At 34.2% G+C, this 20,482-nt stretch overlaps 1 protein-coding gene across 2 annotated transcripts; it reads left to right on the top strand.

Annotated features, from left to right (window-relative positions):
* Positions 1–328: 328 nt before the first annotated feature.
* Positions 329–7,438, top strand: LOC139866083 (ABC transporter G family member 22-like). Of its 2 annotated transcripts, XM_071854217.1 has the most exons (10): positions 329–458; positions 586–975; positions 3,080–3,147; positions 4,071–4,306; positions 4,393–4,548; positions 4,957–5,140; positions 5,219–5,527; positions 5,615–5,893; positions 6,322–6,606; positions 6,859–7,438. In XM_071854217.1, the coding sequence occupies exons 2-10, from the start codon at positions 594–596 to the stop codon at positions 7,171–7,173; spliced, it is 2,214 nt and encodes a 737-aa protein (XP_071710318.1). In that variant the 5' UTR covers positions 329–458; positions 586–593; the 3' UTR covers positions 7,174–7,438. The 2 variants fall into 2 exon arrangements, with proteins under 2 accessions (XP_071710318.1, XP_071710327.1); XM_071854226.1 differs by lacking the exons at positions 329–458; positions 586–975; positions 3,080–3,147 and adding an exon at positions 3,254–3,361.
* Positions 7,439–20,482: the final 13,044 nt, after the last annotated feature.

Genomic DNA, 20,482 nt, shown 5'->3' with positions numbered 1-20,482 from the left:
GGTGCCATAGGAGAAGGGTAACATGAGAATGAAGCAGGACCTCATAGTATTAAAGACATCCATCTTCGTGGTTTACTAATTAGCTTCACAACAAAACCTCCAATTAATGTTAAAAGTTAAAGAACAACGACTCTTCCATTCACGTCCATCACAAAAATAATCATCGAAAAAAGTTAATGAAATTCGTACGCTTACACGTATACGGCAGCTGTTATCCAAGGGTACTGAGTTCGACAAGTCGAGTTTTACAATTAATTACGCCTTTACGAGAATATACATGTTAGTTTTTCTTGTTATATTATTTTCGTACTCATAGAGTCATAGTAATGGCAATAGTAGTACTTTTATCACGTTAAGGGTAATTTTGTCTCTTCACGTTCGTGACACTATAAATAAAGATACCAATAGCTTCATATCAAATATCACTTCTTCACTTTGGTTCTTTTGTTTAAGCAAAGGTGTGTTATTTAAAACTTGAGTTCCTTTTATATGTTTCTTATAAACTTATGCATTGTTTGAAACTTTGATAGTGTAGCAACTTTATGATTTTGTGTTTATTTAACAAAAGCATGCAACTTTATGTAGCGAACGATATGGAGAAACCGATTTCTAGTTCAGGGTTATACAGAACGCAGTCGGATCAACTAACCAAGATAGTTGAAGGAGACGCGATGAAATCATTTGAATCGAACGAGGTTGCTAAAGAGGTGGGCAGTGGTACGCTTTCGAGAAAGTCTAGCAGGGCTCAAGTACTTGCATCGCCTAGTCGAAGTGGAAACAGTGGACGAAACATGACACAACTTAAGAAAGGGAAGAGTGCTCAAATGAAGTTTGAATTCGATGACGTTGCTAGTGGGGCCACTCTTAGTCGAGCTTCAAGCGCTAGCCTTGGATTCTCATTTTCGCTAGCCGGATTCACAATGCCTCCTGATGAAATAGCAGATCATTCGAGGCGTTTCAACGAGGATGAAATCCGTAAGTGTTAGTTAATTTACAGATATATCATGCTGATAAATTATAATTTAACAAATGATTGAAAAATATTTAAATTGTAAATACTAAGATGATTGATTGATATAATGAAAATGATGTCACAGCTCACAAAGTGCCATGCTAAAACTTTTAGGTAGCAAAAAGCCAAATGAGGCATAAAGGTGGATATATAACGGGAAGCAGCTGAAAAGTTGGTTTTGTTAAACAAATTTATATTTTTTTATTTATATTTATTTATATTTATATATATACTAATAGACAAAACATTGCTTCCCTATTCATCAATAGTAACTAGGGGTATTTTCGCCACTTCACTTTTTTTTTGGGTCCCCAACGATAAAATAAATAACTTTCGTAAAACATATACTAATAGACAAAACATTGCTTCCCTATTCATCAACAGTAACTAGGGGTATTTTCGCCACTTCACTTTTTTTTTGGGTCCCCAACGATAAAATAAATAACTTTCGTAAAACATATACTAATAGACAAAACATTGTTTCACTATTCATTAATAGTAACCAAGAGTAATTTCGTCATTTCACTTTTTTATTTTTGGGTCCCCAACGATAAAATAAATAACTTTCGTAAAAGAACCATCCCTTCAATGTTACCAAAAGATGTCGAAAAAATTCTTTTTTACAAAAAAAACAACTAACTTTTTTTTTTCCTCTCTTTTCTTCCTCAACGATAAAAGAGGTAACTTTCATAAAATGAACAACCCTTCAATGTTAGATGTCGAAAAAAATTCTAGATCAAGACTTTTTTTTTAACTCGCATTCAAAACGGAGCTCCGGCGCGAAGCGAGGGCTCCACAACTAGTTTACAATAAAGATAAAAAAAGTATTTTATAAGTCCACTTTTATGTATAACCATGTAATAAAATTGTGACAATTTAAGTATGAAAATAGTGAAACTAGTAATTAAAAACATAGGAGGATATACCTGACTTTCATATAGTGCGAAACTTTTTCACTAACTATACTAATACTTCTTTCACATAAAAACGGCCATTATATCGATTTAGCGGCATCTTAGTATATTTCAATTATGATGTTAAGGGTTTAAATTTGGGATGAACAAACATCCATATATTTATAATTGGTTGGTGGTTAAGTCTCTTGGGTGATCCTGTGCTCCTGTTAAAAAAAATACTCAAAACTTTTAATTTTTTATTTGTATGAGACTTTTTTTTTTTTTTTTTTTTTATGGTTTATTCATTTGCTTGTAGTTATGTTTTGTATCGGTTTAGGTAGGTGAGACTTGGTATAGATAGTTCGTTGGTAGCTGATTTCTAAGTACGAGCCTCACCGGTGCCCTCTTTTGTACTTTTTGTTAAATCCGTTTTCTTTTCAAAAACGTGTTCCGTTTTTATAAAAGTTCTCGTTATTTAAAAAAAAAAAAAGGTACTCAAACTAGTGACAAACACATAAGTGACTTGTCTAATATTAAAACCAGGCCAGGGCCTGGCCAGGAACCGGACCACAATTGACAGACCCAGGTCCACTAGCACACTACATATCTAGTCAAATCCTTTAGAACTAAAGTCCAAAGGGGGTCTTGGTCTTTCCTCTTATCTTTACACTTTGTTCTAGTCTATTCTTGTTGGTCCCCATCAGATGAAATTTAGGCACCTTCCTGATGCCAATATTTTTTGTCAAAAAGTCTTTAATGTAGACTAATTAAGACATATCATAATTCCCTCTAGTCTCTTTATTCATCTATCATATCAGGATATGAACAAGATCCATAAACTGAAAACTAATACGAAAACGAAATAAAACAACAATTTGGCTTGATAAGAACTATACACTGTTAGAAAACCCGTAAAATAAGAAGACTATTAACCAAACAAGATTTATACAGTTCAAGAACAATGACACACATATATAGTCCCTACATATGTAAAAAACATAAAAGCTTGATATGCTTATGTCCATCAAATTGAAGCGGGTCAGAACTGAATATACCTATGAAATGAATAATAAGCATGTACTCAACAATTTGTAACAAAAATATGAGCACTTGTAATATGTGAACTTTCTTTTTTGTTAAGTTATACTACTAAATAACATGCTTGTTATAGCGGAAGACATTGAATCTGGCATGCGGAAAAAGTTTCATACCGAGCCTACCTTGCAAATCTCGCTAAAGGTATGTTTGCACATAATGTAAAGATTCCTACTTTTCATTATCATTTACTACTCATAATAGTTTTTCATTTCATAATTTTTTCGGCTTTATGCAGAAACAAGTTGAGGTGTTTTATTTGTGCCTAGAATGCATATAGATTAATTTCCCCTAGCTATGGCTATTTGGACAGGCAAAGTTGGAGGTTTTTCTATGAGGGAGAATATATATATGTCAGGTTCAGTCTTGTACAAAATCTCATATATTCTATGGTATTTATGTACAAGACTAATTTGCTTGTATTCAACCATAATAAAAAATTAACTATATATCATGAAACTTAATATAGACATGCTTAAATTAGTAGAAATGATTTCTAACCATTCTTGATCACACATCTGTCATATAGTTAATTTATATCATATATATGCATAGCTAATTATGTTAGGTAAATATTCATTTACATCCTTAATTTAAATTTAGATCCAAGGAATAAATCTCAGCCCTTGGATCATGTGATGGACGGGAAAATCGCATATGATTAGCACCCCTTAGATTTAATATTATCACTCTGATTACCAGATTACCCTTCCTTTATTTTTGTGTTTTAATCTTGATCGTTAATCACATGTGATCCAAGGCCGGTAATCACATTGATCAAAGTGCTGAGATTTATCCCTTGAATCTCAACTTAAATTAGGGATTCAAATGAATATATCCCAATTTTGTTAAGAAGGTAGAGTTATTGATTCTTTTTCATAAAACTTGCAGTTCACTATGCATCATGAACTTATATAGACTTGCATAAATTAGTACAAATGGTTAATGGTTTCTAATCATCCTTCATCACACGTCGTCTTATGGTTAAGTTTTACCATATGCGTAGCTAATTATGTTAACCGAAGAAGGCACAGTTATTGAATTTTATTTTTTTATAAAACTTGCAGTTCACAGAAGTAACATACAAGATAGTAAACAAAGGTGTAACATCAACAGAAGAAAAGCATATTTTAAATGGAATAAACGGTAGCGTTAATCCAGGAGAAGTTTTAGCACTTATGGGCCCATCCGGGAGTGGAAAAACGACACTTTTAAGCTTACTTGGCGGTCGACTAACAGAACCAACTCCGGGAGGATCAATCACTTATAATGATAAGCCCTACTCTAAGTCCCTAAAGAGTAGGTATGTTGATGTTATTTTTCAAAAATATATTTATACATAACTGGACATATAGTTTTTAATAATCAGAGTATTTGTGATATGAACAGGATTGGATTTGTGACTCAAGATGATGTATTGTTTCCGCATTTAACTGTGAAAGAAACAATAACTTATGCAGCGCGTTTAAGACTGTCTAAGACATTAACTAAACACGAGAAAGAAAATCACGCAGCAGATGTGATACGTGAGCTTGGTTTGGAGAGGTATTTTAACGTGTCAGTACTTTTTATTTACATTTACTATCTATTATTAGAAAGCTACAATTTTAAGTTAAGATTGAAAAGCCAAACAGAAAACTGAAACGCCAAACTGAAAACTGAAACGCCAAACTGAAAACTGAAATGCGAAACTGAAGATGAAATGCAGAAGTGCTAAAACAGAAACGCAAAACTAAAAAACTGAAAACTAAAAACTTTACGGCTCAGCCCATTGGACCCCATATACAAGGCCCATTGGGCCCGTCTCTATTTGTTGGACTTGATGGATTTTGACCCAATTGACGCATTTCTTTATATTTGTCTAAGACCCGATGGGTTTTAGATAAACCTATCTGACCCATTTTAGGACTTTGGGTTTGCTTTACTATGTATAATTTTAACACATTTAAACAGGTGCCAGGATACTATGATAGGAAACTCGTTTGTTCGAGGAGTTTCAGGTGGAGAAAGAAAACGTGTTTCTATAGGAAATGAGATCATAATCAACCCTTCGCTCTTATTTCTTGATGAACCGACGTCTGGTTTGGATTCTACAACTGCGTTGAGGATTATTGAATTATTACAAGACATAGCAGAGGTAATAATATGTCTGATCATACGTATATCGGTTGTTATATTTTTTTCTTATATATTTTTGTATATAAATTTATGACAGAATGAGAAGACAGTAATTACAACGATACATCAACCATCGAGTAGACTCTTCCACAAGTTCGACAAGTTAATCTTACTTGGAAAAGGAAGTTTATTGTATTTTGGGAAAGCATCACAAGCTATGGATTATTTTGCATCGATAGGATGTTCACCGTTGATATCAATGAATCCGGCTGAATTTTTGCTAGATTTAGCGAACGGGAACATGAACGAGGTTTCTGTTCCGTATGAATTAGAGGACAAAGTACATTTAGGAAATTCAGGAAGACAAACAAGGGGTGGAAAGCCTTCTCCAGCACTTGTGCATGAGGTAAGTATAAATTTAGGTTATAAATCATTCAGCGTTTAACCATTATGTATTATTAACGCAACCTAAATATATATTTAATATGTACAGTATTTAGTGGAGGCTTGTGTAGCAAATGTATCTCAAGAAATGAAAAAGAAGCTTACGATTTCTGTAATACGTGATCAAGATAAATCAGAGTCGGTGAAACGAGAATGGGGAGCAAGATGGACAGAGCAATACTCGATATTGTTCAAAAGAGGAATTAAAGAAAGGCGACACGAGTATTTTAGCTGGTTGAGAATCACGCAAGTTGTTGCAACCGCTGTCATTTTGGGACTTCTATGGTGGCAATCCAATGTTCATACCCCGAAAGATCTTCAAAATCAGGTAAAAAACTATTTCCATAAACAATCAATACTATTTTATATTAAAAACAAAAGATCTGTGCTGCTAGTAGTACGGATATTAACGGGTCAGCTTGTAAATGGGTCGAACGGCTCATGTGTCAAAACGGAAAACGGGTCATGGGTCAAAAAGATTCATGGGTCAAAAGGGGTCATGGTTGAAACGGGACAGCTTGTAAATGGGTCGAATGGGTCATGTGTCAAAACAGGTCATGAGTCAAATGGGTCATGGGTCAAAATTGGTCAAAACGGGTCATGGTTGAAATGGGTCAGCTTGTACATGGGTCATGTTTCAAAACATGTCATGGGTCATGTGTTGAAACGGGTCAACTTGTAAATGGGTCAAACGGATCTTATGCATATAGGTTATTTTGTCATTGTGTATATTTAAGCCAAAATGGTCATTTGCAGGCCGGGTTGCTTTTCTTCATAGCCGTGTTTTGGGCATTCTTTCCTGTTTTTACCGCGATTTTCACATTTCCTCAAGAAAGGGCAATGCTAAAAAAGGAAAGAGCAGCTGATATGTATAAACTTAGCGCGTATTTCTTAGCAAGGACAACAAGCGATATCCCACTCGATCTTCTTCTACCGTTACTCTTCCTTGTAATTGTATATTTCATGGCTGGACTCAGATTAACAGCTTCGTCCTTTTTCCTTACTACGGTTATAGTCTTCTTGTGCATTATTGCTGCTCAGGTAATATCATTTTCCCTTAACTATACATACAACAATTTAATTTAATGATTATATAAAGAATTTTTTTAACGTCAGCCCTAACATACTTAAATGGGATGCACATAGTGGTTACATTTGACTTCTATGTGACCATTATTAATTTATACAAGTATTTTGTGCACGCTAAAGACGGCCCTAAGGCTGTCATTAGAAAAATTTTTAATTATAAATAAGCTATAGTTATAAAAAAAAATATATTTTTATAAAATGTAGGGGCTTGGACTTGCTATTGGTGCTGCAGTGATGGATTTGAGTAAGGCAACAACTTTGGCTTCTGTAACTGTAATGGCATTCATGTTAGCTGGTGGTTTTTTCGTGCAAAACGTTCCAACGTTCATATCGTGGTTGAGTTACTTGTCGTTTAACTATCATACGTACAGACTTCTTTTAAAGGTGCAGTATGAACATATTAGTTATGTGATTGATGGAATAGAAATAGACAGCGGATTGAAGGAAGTAGTCGCTCTTGCAGCCATGGCTATCGGCTATCGCGTCTTGGCTTACATGTCTTTGAGAAATGCAGTTTAATTAGCAGATAAAAGTTTTGATGATCAACAACAACTGCAAATGGGCAGGAATATATAAAGAGCAATTTCAAATTTTTTACAATAAAGATGTAAGATAAGATGTAAGATTACTATTGGACATGTTTACTAGCTATCAGTATTCAGTATATTATTATAGATGTTGTATGTCATAAATCATGGCTTATACATAATATGGAATAAGTGGCGGAACTTGAATTAATTTATCGAGGGGGCAGAATTTTTTTTATGTATTAAGCATATTTGTATAACTAACTGTATTTTATATTTTATGATATCAAATATCAAAATACTCGATTATATTGTGTATATCTTAGCAAAGATAAATGTCCATTATTATCATAAAATAATCTCGACGATATTATTATACAAAAATATATCTATCATATGAAAACAAGATATTTTCTTGAATGTATAGAAAGTTTTATTCACACAAATTATCATAACATATAGTAACACGTACAAATCTTGGCACAATATATCAATTTTTACTTACAGTTTTATTAAAAAACTAAAATTAAATAAAAAAATTCTTTTATAAATATAAATAATAAGCATGCATATATGGTACGGAGTATAAAGAAAAGTATTATAGAGCTCACAATTTTTTGTCTGTTAGTCAAGAAAAACATTTTTTTATATATTCACGAAATCAATGTAAAAACAAACTAAAGGAGAAAAATAGGGAGCACTCTTTCTTTTTCTTCAACCCTTTTCTCAAGCCCCTTATTTCAACCCTGTATTTAGTTACAAACTCAATAGTTCTTCTTAAAAAAACACCGAAATCATATGAAATTAACAGTAGTTACGCAAAATTCATTCGAGGCGAGCGCCCCTCCCGGCCTCCACTAAGATCAGCCCCTGTAAGTGAGGTTAATTGATAGGATTATCTTCGTAGTAATATAAAAGATTGTTTTCATTTCTTCAAAGTTATTACAAAACATCAAAATGTATTAATATTTACAGAAATATTCCCTCGTTTAGACTTGAATAAATAAGGTAATCCATTTCCATAAAAGCTCAAATTGATCTCTTGTTTTGGTTTAGAATTTAATATAAGATCGAAAAGAAAAGGCCTTTTCATCATGGTCAGTTTAAAGGACGAGCAAAAGTACCGAAAATAAAAATGTACCGATATCGTACCAGTACATAAATATTGTATTGGTGATATTTGGTATCTGGTATCAGTTCCTAGTATACACAAAAGAAAGTTCTGGTACATCATGCGGTTCGACACATGTACTCCTGATATGAAAACTGAAATACAAAATGAATATAAAGGGATATGGGTTATTAAAAGCTTTATTAGTCCCTTAGCTTTCCTTATTACATAGTACTCATTAGACGGGTCTTCACTTATCACATTCGAGAGATGCATGGTTAATTGATGAACGTATAATGTGACGCCCCGTACAAAACCATCGTGTACGATTCGTCAACAACAGGATCTTTACACGGTCAAATACTACATGCTGTTTGAAAACCAGTTTTGATTTCATAAAAAGATAGCGTTTACAAAAGATAACATGCTTACTAGAAGCATTAACATAAGTATGTGACCCAAAGGTCGTTACAAAGCCATTACTTGAAAATAACATAAGTTACGAATGCAAAATAAAAGTTTCATGATTGAGACATATCCAAGTAATGCAGCGGAAATCTAACACAACAGGTCCGTAACAGCAAGTCTATAACACCAAGACAGCAAGTCTAACAGCGGAAGCAACAACGTCTAAGCACCTGAGAAATACATGCTTAAAAAGTCAACACGAATGTTGGTGAGCTATAGTTTGTTTTTAATCAGTAATGTAGACCACGAGATTTCAGTGCTTCAACAAGCAGTTTAAATCAGTAATTCGAATCAGTATGAAAAAGTATATGCTTATCCGTGGGCACCCGGTAACTAACTTAACGTAATAGTAATACCCCCTAAAAGTACACTTGGCGAGTGCGTATGTACTCGAAGTATCAAATACCCGTTAAATGCTAGCGGGACTAGCCCGAGTGGGGATGTCAAACCCTATGGATCCATATCTAATATTCGCGTTCACCGGTTCAAAACCAATGATTAAACGTTACCGTGCTAAGGGGAATGTTTATGCCGTTATATAACCAACATATATGTAAAGTTTAAGTACTCGTTTCAAGTAAGTAAAACGTAAAAAGCGCATGTATTCTCAGTCCCAAAAATAGTATAAGTAAAAAGGGAAGCTATAACTCACAGTGAAAATGCGGTAAAAGTCGATACGAAAAGTATGCAAGTAGTAAGTCGGTCCGAAAGGTCGTCAACCTATGTCAAAGGGTACTAGGTCAGTATATTGTCCCAAAAGGTTTAAAAGTTCATAAATTAAGTTTAAGTGTCATCATCATCATCATCATCATTCATCAAAGCTAAAGTAAGTTTAACAAGAATAGAGATCGAAACAAAAGACTGACTTTGGACAGTTGTTACGACCTCTATATAAATCGAAAAGACACGTAGTCAGTGGCCATGGCTCCGTATGTGAGCCCTCTAACCGCTGACCAATTTTCAGAACCTAACTTGTCTTCGTTTGACCGTGGCGACAGTTTAAGTGCGAGTAGGTCAGAAATTTCAGCACAACGTTACAAAGGCGTGGTGACTTTCGGAGGGCTATAAATCCTAAACCGTATATCGGATTTAGGCGACGCCTAAAGAAAAGTCATCTACTCGAAACGAACTATTTGAAAATTAATTTTCCAGAAGCTCAGGAGTCTGATCAGACCCCGAAAAACAGAAAACAAGTGCTCCGGTGAGGTTCTTGGTGCTTGATGCTCATCACGGTTCTCATCCTTAATGCTTGTAAGCTTCAAGTGTACAACTCTTTGATGTTTTAGCATCACTTTGACCAAGGTTCAACCATGAACACACAACTAAAAGTAAAATCTATCATTCTACAAGTTTTGAACATCAAGATTGCCTCTTTATTGCATAGATCCAATAAAGCTTCAACCTTTGTCCATTTTACACAAGTTTATGCATCTCCATCATATATGATGATGAAGACTTAATCTTTATCATCACAACAAACATAAAAAGGTTCCAAGTAAGTGAGATCTACAATAATAACTTAGATCCCAAGTATTAAGAAAACCCTAAGCTAGAAAGCTTGGATCTTTACAAGATTAATGAGACCATAAGCTAGAAAGCTAAGATCTTTAACAAAATAATGAAAGTAATGAGACCATAAGCTAAAAAGCTAAGATCTTTAACATAATAATGAAACCCTAAGCTAAAAAGCTTGGATTTTTAGTGTTCTTGAAGATCTTGAAGCATAAAGCTTGGATCTTTAAGATACATGAAGATCATAAACACAAGTTTTGATCTTTATAACAAAACAAAGAAATTACAACTAGATCTAACAAGTAAATGAAGATTCCAAGCTAGAAAGCTTGAATCTGTCATGTTCTTGAAGGATTCAAACCCAAGTTTGAATATATAAGATATAACAAGATCAAAAGCTAAAAGCTAGATCCATAAAATGATGATGATGATGTCGTGTAGATGAAGGGAAGAAGAAGAAGAAAAAAATCAAAAACTTACACTTTTTAGAGTGAGAAAGGCTAGAGAGAGAATTAGAGAGTAAGTATGTGTAAATTGCAAATGAGATCAAGTGTAGAATGAGTGAAATAAGGCTTGTATTTATAGGTGGTGAGGAGGTGGGATGGTGATTTAGGCCGTGGGATTGGGTGGGGGACAAGGGGGACAAACTTTTGCTTTTTGGTTAATGGTTGTCTAAAGTAGGTGCTTATGTTAGGATCCCATGCAACATTAAGAATAATGCTTAACAAGAATGCTAGTATGTTCCCTCTAATAAATGGACATTTGTCTTTCATTAATATGGGTCACTAACTTATTATATTTGGGCTAATTAAATAGTCCACTAGCTAGTGTAGGGTGTGCTAAAGTCCAACAAGGTAGAAAGTCTAACAAGACTAACTAGTGTGCTCTAGTAAATTACTAAGCGTAATTAAGCATCCAAAAATCCAAGTAATTGTTATTATAAAATAACAATTAGTGTTTCGTAGTCGTAATATTCCGATTATGGCTAACGTTAAACGTGTACCGAAATACATAGCTCGTTTCAAACGTCAAGTGACACCAACGGTCGTAAAAGCTTTCAGGGATCAAGTTAAATGATTACACACTTAATAGCACGTTGTAAGGTATTAATGAAAGTAATTAATCATTAAATAAGATCCCAGAGCATAAACTAGCTCAGTACGCACATATACGCAGTTTCGTGAAAGCACAAAGCGCAAAAGCAAGTCGAAAAAGCCGGGTCGTTACATTACCCACCTGTTAAAGAAAATTTCGTCCCGAAATTTTGAGGATTGACCAACAATGGTACCGTTTTTGAATAAGAAGGAGCGTATCAAAGTTCCGTGAGTCTCGTGGGCTCAAAAGTAAGAATAGGTATATGCCATTAATTAAGTCTCTTGTCCTAAGAGATCAACAAAATTATTTTGTTTCTTGCTAACACGAATATGTCATCCGAATATATACCCACAAAAGGAAAGATGATGTTTTTAGCCTTACAGGCATCTTCAGTAAGCTGGATGCATGAAATGCATCATGAATGTTACCAAACTCTTCTAAAACATTGAGCGCTTATGTCGCAATACAAAGCTGACAGGTAGAATGGAAAACATGGTGATCATAACCATGCGATTTGATGTCTGGATAGTGTTAGCCACAGATTTTACTAATCCCTTAATTTCGGAAGGAGACCATAGGTATAAAGAACCCGATATTTAAGAACATTTCATTTGACTAAATGAATTGAAATTTTTGCTGAAAGTGACTAACCGGACTTATATGCAATGCAAGCCATAATTATTTATAGTGTCTTCAGGACGGTTTGAACGAACAATGAAGGATTTTACTCAGTTTACCTTACTGCAGGTGAACTTATCCTTAGATAGATTGAAAACACAGTCCCATAATGTAACTTTATCCTTTCAGTTACATGTTGAAGTTAGGGTTAACATTAACTAGAACAACATATAGTTGTAATCAACGAAGGAAGGAATGTGTAGAGTAACCACATCAGTGTCATAGATGTTTTAAGCAGTCCCCTCCAAGAGGATAACAAGATTCATAGATTCCTAAAGTATTTTACACTACAATTCCGAAAGAAAATCGCACGAAAGGTGTGATCTTTGAATGAGAGTGAACTCTCAGAGCGGTTCGTCCTGAATTTGTCCTTATACTTAAGGGGATGCGCGGATGAGAAGATACGTGAACTCTTAGTCCTAAAGAATGGTTTACTCCAAGTGAAAAGAATCTCCAAAAATGATTTCTTGTACCTCAATATACTGATTCATAGAGATGATGTTTACGAGGGTGTTGCGATTAGTCGTGAAATATTGAGAGTAGAAACCCGTCCAGTGCCCTTTTCTACGATGGGGTGACCACTGAGTGTACCTCAGAAAACTGATTTATCGGCCAACATTTGTCTAACCTTAAAAGGAATATTTCATGAGCGCAAAGACTTCTTAACAAATTTTGTAAAATTGCCATCCAAGGTGGCTCAAGAGTTTTTAACAAAGATCTTATTAGTAAGCCTCATCCCTAACGGAGGGTGAGAAAAAGTGTGATCCATACATGGTGTATTCTAATACGAAAACCTTTAATAAAATCAACCAAGAAAGTTTTGAAAAACCTTTAAACATTTGATGTGACAACATGAACGGAACGAAGTTCCTAATAAATTTAGAAGTATGTACAACGTGTACCATTTTGCACAAAACTGTTTGACTTAAGTTAAACAACTCAATAAAGGAGCGATTTTAAATAATTTGAAGGTATAACTTAGTATGTACAAACCCCAAATAAGTAAAGGTAAATTTATTAACTTAATTATATACATACATATATGATTTTATAAATGGCATAAGTGATAGAAAAACTTTATTACTTTCATTTGTCCATAAATCTCGTGAGGACCGCACAAATAAACAACGTGTAAAAATTAACGTGTGAAAATTTTGATAAACATAGTTTTTCGTATTTCAAAGGTTACGAGTTGAAAAAGATCGAGTGAAAAATTCTTAAATTTTCGAGTGACATGTTACTAAGTAATGAAAACTAATGAATTAAATGTAGTTTTGCTAATTATCAGGACATAAGTCTTTGAGCCAAAAATGTTCACGTGTGAAGCCATTGCTAAAAAGTGAGGTATGAATGATAGATCATGAGGATGAGAAGTTAATCGCTTCTTGACTTTGAAAAATGTCAAGCAGGTTATGATTAATACTAAAGTCGGAATACTGATGGTGTTAGTATCACTAAATGAGAATCCCCTGGAATAAGTCAGGACTTAAGAGTTATGTAAGAAAGAGCATCGTTTCAACAGGTGTGGCGAATAAGATCCTTGGGGTAACGCAATAATTTTGAATGGTTTAAATGTTAGTGGATGCCCAAAGGCTCTGCATGGCGTGGTAGCAAGTGCCTTCATCACATACACACACATGAATCTCTCAATTTCGACGGTTGTAAGTATTCATTATGACTTGGATACGAATAACGCGAAAAATTTTATGTAACAAGCAACGAAAATTTTATAGAAATCGTTTAAGGTGACAATGTAAGATAAGAAACGAAGTTCTTAGCAAACTAGGGTTATGTAAAACACGTACCATTCAAGGTAAAATATCTTTTGAATAAAAGATTTGATTTGTGAAAGTGAAAGTAAAATTTCATATGTATTAGTCAAAAGAAGTAATTATTTACTTTATTTTATATAACGTACACGATTTCAAAAATTTTCACGAATGGCAAATAAAATAATTTTTTTTATTAAGCTTTGAGAGGATCGCACAGTAAAATAGTGTAGTAAAATTTTTGCAAACAAAATTTTCATATTTTGGGGGTTACAAGTTGGAAAAAGATTGATGAGAATCGAGTAAAAGACTTTTGAACCTTTCGGGTGATATTTGAGCAAAAATGTTATGAGGTAATGAAAACTATTGAATTTAAATGTGGTTGATGACTATAAGTAGGGCATAAGTCCTTTGAGCAAAAATGCTAAAGTGTGAAGTTATTGCTTATAAGTGGTATACGAATGGGAGAGTATGAGGATGAGAATTAACCACCCATCGATTTTGGAAAATTTCGAAGTGGTATGACTAATATTGAAGTAGGAAGGATGAGTTAGGATTCAGAGTCGCGTAAGAATGAGTATCAAATAAGATTTTTGGGTAGTCCTTAATATAGAATTTGAATCGCTGGAGTGACGGGATACAATTTCCTTTATGTATCGTTGTGCAAGCTTGTCCATTGTATCGGTTTCTTTCATAGCTAGAAGGTGAGCAGATTTGGTGAGGCGGTCAACAATAACCCAGATATTGTCCTAACCGCCTACCATTTTTGGTAACTTTGTGAGGAAATCCATTGTTATTCCTTCTCATTTACATTGTGGGATTTCGGGTTGCTGTCATGCAACTAATAAGGTTCAACTTCGGGCTACTTCTCTCCCCGTAATAGTTCACCATTCTCGCGAGGTACACGAATAATCTTCTCACTATAAATAACTTTAAATTTCATCCTTGAAAGCCAGTCCGTTCCAACTATTTCATCAAAGCTTCCTAGCTTGATGAGTATTAGGTTAATCTTAAGGTTCATTCCAACCAAATCTTATTATACTATAGCGAAAAATTCTATCAACCTTTTCAAATAGCATCTGCTTGTGCGTAGGTAACTAATCCTTTCCAACTACTACTTTAAAACTTCTAAGTTTTATTGACATGAGGTCATCTCCAATTGACCCACCTATTAATTTTAAAGTATTACCTTAAATTATTTCTCTATCTCTGTCAGCTTACCATTAGCTTGTTCTATAGAATACTTAACTCTCATGGTTGTTAACGGCTCATTAGTCATAGCACTAAGGTCCTTAGATATAAGGTTTCTATCACTCTAGTATTAAACTACTTCAAGACAATAAAACGTTGTGACGAAACATACCCAAACTAAAATTAGGATCCACACGAGTCTCCATAGCTCAGATAATGATTGCTCTATCACAAGTAACTCCAAAGTTTTTCCTATTTGAGAACTTTTTCCTTAAGTGTACAGGGTGTCTATATCGATAACAAATTTTTGGGTTATCAATTCTGCAATCACGCCCTCTTTGTACAGTGTCTGGGCTACGTGGTTATTCTTTCCCTACCTCTAACAGACCATAATGCGTAAACTCAAGTGGTTCCTACCAAAATTTCCTTTGAATCACTTCATATTCCTTATATAGTATCATTGGGACTTTAGCATGATTTACTTCAATATAATCACGCTGGCCTGGTGTCATTATATTGTACTAAATCGTACGTTCATTCCAATATCGCTCCATATGGTCAATGTAACGTGATCACTTCAAGTTCTACTCAATTTCATCTAATGGTGCTTCATCTATGCTATCTCAAAACAAAATCTACATAAATAAATCTCATGGTTTCTCGGTATGGGTGCGTAGGTTCCGTAGGTCATGCATCAATGCCTAAATGTCCCGAAATTTCTTCAAAATATTTGGGTTTAGGTAATGTCGTTAGGTTCCTTTCTAGAAATTCAACCTGGGTCTCGCGTCGAGTTGTACGTGTAGCAAGTAGTAATACGATATGTTTTGAGGCGAGTCCCAAGTCTTTGGGTATGGCTGAGCATCAGTAGAAAACACTATGACCTTGTGAAAGGAGATGTCCTCCCGACTTCTCCAATGCCTAAGAGTGTTGGGGACCTAAGTCAAGAAGTGTCGTTAGATCGTCGAGTAGTGGTGAAGAATGAAAGAGATAACTGACGGTCATGAAAGCGTACGGGATACTAGTCAACTTGCGGAAACTGAACATCCTTCTAATGTTCATACATTGTACGTGGCTAATTAGGGTGAGCTCGGGGTGCGGTTACTCCGAAAAGTCCTCACATATCTCCTCCTCCGAGGATCAACTTTAGCGGGCGTGTAATCCGAGGGGTACTCCTCCTAGATTGCGTAAGTAATGTTTCGATCTCTGGAACGGTGGAACGGTAGTAACAGGTGGTTTAAATAGTACTTAGGGCTAGACGAGTGGGAAAAGGGTTCAGAAAAACATCTGAACTCGGAAAGGTAAATTCTCCAAGTCGGTACAGCGAAAAGCAGACGAGCAGCAAGCACGTTGTAACGACCCTACTTTTTTCATTATCTTTTACCGTTAATTATTTAACGACCGTTAACTGTTATTCGTGCCACATCATTTCTATGACCTATATTATTATTTTTGTAATAATATATTAATTATTATGTGTTATTGTATTCATATTTTAAGTTATACGTTTCTACGTGTCGCGGATTTCTATCCGGCGAATCTTTTCGGTTTTCAAACTAATGGTCGAGCTTTTGGGATTTTTAAGTCCTAATTATTTTAAATATGATATTTTAATGTCATATGGTTATATATAGTATTTATATATATTTTTCGTCGCGTATTTGTTATCTCTCCGAATTTTCAATCATGTAGTCGTGTTTCCGCGTTTCGGGTTTCGATCGGGCATTCGGGCCACAAGGAGTTTATCAAATCAAAAATTGGGCTAGTGGGACTGTGATGATCGCTGCAAATCCATATGGACGAACACGTCATTCATCGATTTCATTGCGAGGTATTTGACCTCTATATGATACGTTTTGTAAACATTGCATTCTTTTGAAAAGGCACACCATAAATGAATATTTAAATCAAAGGTTTTCGACATCTGATGATTTCTACATATAGACAATCACCATAAATAATAGTTTACAATAGTACTTCCGTTGACAATGAAGTCAAAATAAGATACATGGTGATGATTTGGTGAATGCAACGTTTCCTTGAAAAATATGCCATGTAAGACTCCATGCACATAGCTTGTCTAACATATAAGCAAACAGCGGAAGACTTCTAGGGAACCTGAGAATAAACATGTTAACAAGTGTCAACACAAAGGTTGGTGAGTTCATAGTTTTAGTGTTTCGCATAATCTGTATAATAAGGTGGATCACAAGATTTCAGTTGTTTCATTCAGAAACGTTTATCAAAATATTCTACGAAATTGAGCACCCTGGTAACTAAACTTAACGTATATATAACTTGTACCATTTGTATAATCATCTTAATAATACACGCAAACCAACGTGTACACTTCTCAAATAGCATACGTCCGTTAAAAGGCTAGCGCTCTAGCTCAAACGGGGATATCAAGCCCTATGGATCCATATATAACTACTCGCGCCCACCAGTTCTTATAACTGGCAGTTACTAGTTACCAAAGCTAAGGGATTTTCGGTTCAAACTCAGTGTAGAATTTAGTATGTACTTGTATCCATTGCGTTTAAAGTAAAGTGCATGTATTCTCAGCCCAAAAATATAGATTGCAAAAGTAATTAAAAAGGGAGCAAATGAAACTCACCTTAGCAGCACATAAAGTTGTTCATCGTAATGTGACCAAAACTCGGATTACCAAATAACCGTAGATCTCAACCTAGAGAACATATGTTGGTCAATAATTGTCTATCAAGCTAGGTCTGGTCATAGTGTATCACAATCCTAATGCTCGAGATCGACATACAAAAGTTATCCAAAGTCGTTTCAAAAAGTCAATTTTGACAATAGTTTAACAAAACGAGACGTGCCTTATATAAGAATTCATTTACTCGGTTGGTAATATTCAAAAATCTAATTTATCAATCTTACAAACAAGTTGTTTAAATATTAATTGCAGATTCAAAAGCAATTCCAATTAACGTCAATCATAATTCAGTTGACCATATCTTTTAATCCGTTCATCGAAACTATTCGATATCTAAATGAAAAGTTATTGATTTTTCACCAGCTTTCCAAAAACATGTATATCATATACCTTTTACCAGTAATATATGTATTTAATTCGTGATCTATTATAAACTGTTTAACGACAAAATTTAGCATACAAGCATGCATAAATGTATATACTCGAGCACTAGACATGGATACACAATTAATATACAAAAGATAAGATCTGAATACTCACGTATCAATATTGAGATTCAATATTGTGAGAAATTACGTAGACGTAACGGAGATGATAAACACTAGGTTCGATTTGCCAATAATACCCACGTACATTACCCATAACCTCCATAGCTATAACCCATAGTTTCCTTAACTCTTTCCCGCTCGAAAACCCATTTTGAAAGTGACACGCTCATGACCTCGTCGTAGTATTTTATGTATAATACTAATACTAATAATAATAAGATTAATAATAATAATATTAATCTTAATAATAATAATAATAATAATATAATAATAATAATAATAATAATAATAATAATAATAATAATAATAATAATAATAATAATAATAATAATAATAACAATAAATAATAAATACTTACGGAGTAATAATGAAATGAAATCAGAAGCAGAATGTTCGAGCTTTTATAGATGTGGCCTGAAAATCGTCCCCATGCGATCGCATGGGTCTGAGGAGCATTGGCCATGCGATCGCATGGCCTGAGGTTCCAGCTCACATATTTTTGTTTTCGTGTTTGTTGACTTAATTTAAATATTAATATATAATTTATATAATTTATTATATATTATATTAAATTCATGTGCATAGTTGACTTGTAATTTTTGTTCCGATATGTCGTACGTCGTCACTCGACTTATGTCCCGGTTCCGGTTTTTCGAATGTCCTTTCGTACATTTAGAAAACTTACATTTTACTTTTCGTGTCACGTACCTTTGTCAAAATATAGCCTTAAATTATCCATAAACTATACCACTCAAAGTATATCTTAAACTTTCGAGTGTTTTGGTCATTTACTTCTATAAATCATCGTCTCGCAGTATATACATATACATTTTCATTTTGAAATAGTGTTTTACTGTAGCAAAGTTTTTTTACTGTAGCAAATAGTGATTTTCGAAAACACTGTAGCTTTTCAGGTACTGTAGCAATTCAAAAATACCGTAGCAAATTAGTGTTTTAGTGGTTCATCTTAAACGTTTTAGTTAACTTATCTAAATATCAATCGAATCAATAATCGAATGTTACTATCGTTTACCAAATAACTTGAAATCATATATATATATATATATATATATATATATATATATATATATATATATATATATATATATATATGCACATTAAGTTATATATATATTGTTCGTGAATCTTCGAGAACAGTCAAAGAATAATTGATTACATGAATATAGTTCCAAAACTTTGAGACTCAACATTACAGACTTTGCTTATCGTGTCGAAAACATTAAATCATTTAAAGATAAAGTTTAAATTTGGTCAGAAATTTCCGGATCATCACAGTACCTACCCGTTAAAGAAATTTCGTCCCGAAATTTAAGTGAGGTCGTCATGGCTAACAATAAAAATGTTTTCATGACGAATATGAGTTGATAAATAGAATTTTATCACCGTTGAATAATATGGATAAAATAATCCGATTACTCGAAGCGTGTAAGACCCGAATATTTATCTCGCGTAATTGTGTATTAATGACATTTTGGGAATGAGGTTTCGTTATATTTAATTAAAAAGCAAAAGGATCTGATGCTGGCATTCTGCGCGCCGCGCAATGAGGCCGCGCGCCGCGCAAATAGGCGCTGACAGAACACTCTTTATTTTAATTGTTTTAATGAGGGGCAATTGGGTAATTTCACATGGGGCCGGATTTGTGGGCATTTTCAGTTGGTTTAGATCCAACTTTGGATCATTTCACATCCATTCATCTTCCTCATCCATTCTTAGAGAGAGAGAGAAGTCTAGAGAGAGATTTGAGGTTTTGGGGAAGAAGAAGCTCGAATCGATCAAAGTCTCGGGTTTTAAAGTTGTTCCTTTCGTTCTCGGCTACGCGGTGATAGTATTGGTAAGCTCAAACTCCGAATTTCATCTATTTAATTTGATATTCAAGTTAGGGTTTTGAGTTAATTTGTTGTAATACCCTTTTAGGTGATGAAATGGGTTTATGGTGACTAGTTATTCTTGTCACTTGGCGGGTTTTGGGTTGGATGACGATTTGGCCTTGATTAGGCTTTGGTTTGGAGTTTAATCACTAGGTATAGTGATTATTGAAGTATTGGAACCCATTTAGGGTATTATGGTTGACTAATTGTGACTTTGGGTCAAATTAGGGTTCGGTGGTAATTATGACCCAATTGGCGATTTAATGATGTTTATAAACTTAAAATGGATTAAGTTGAAGTATAAAACCGAGTTAAATGTGTTTTGGTGTCAAAACTTGTAAAGAATGAGATTTTGACCTTTAT

Source organism: Rutidosis leptorrhynchoides, chromosome 1 (assembly GCF_046630445.1).
Source record: "Rutidosis leptorrhynchoides isolate AG116_Rl617_1_P2 chromosome 1, CSIRO_AGI_Rlap_v1, whole genome shotgun sequence".
In the NCBI taxonomy this organism is placed as follows: Eukaryota; Viridiplantae; Streptophyta; class Magnoliopsida; order Asterales; family Asteraceae; genus Rutidosis; species Rutidosis leptorrhynchoides.
This window is presented reverse-complemented; position numbering and strand designations above follow the sequence as displayed.

Excerpts from the sequence above, each read along its gene's own strand:
- LOC139866083 (XM_071854217.1), top strand. The coding sequence starts at position 594 with ATGGAGAAACCGATTTCTAGTTCAGGGTTATACAGAACGCAGTCGGAT. Across the intron at positions 4,549-4,956 it reads CGTGAGCTTGGTTTGGAGAG|GTGCCAGGATACTATGATAG; the intron begins GTATTTTAACGT and ends ACATTTAAACAG. Across the intron at positions 5,894-6,321 it reads CGAAAGATCTTCAAAATCAG|GCCGGGTTGCTTTTCTTCAT; the intron begins GTAAAAAACTAT and ends GGTCATTTGCAG.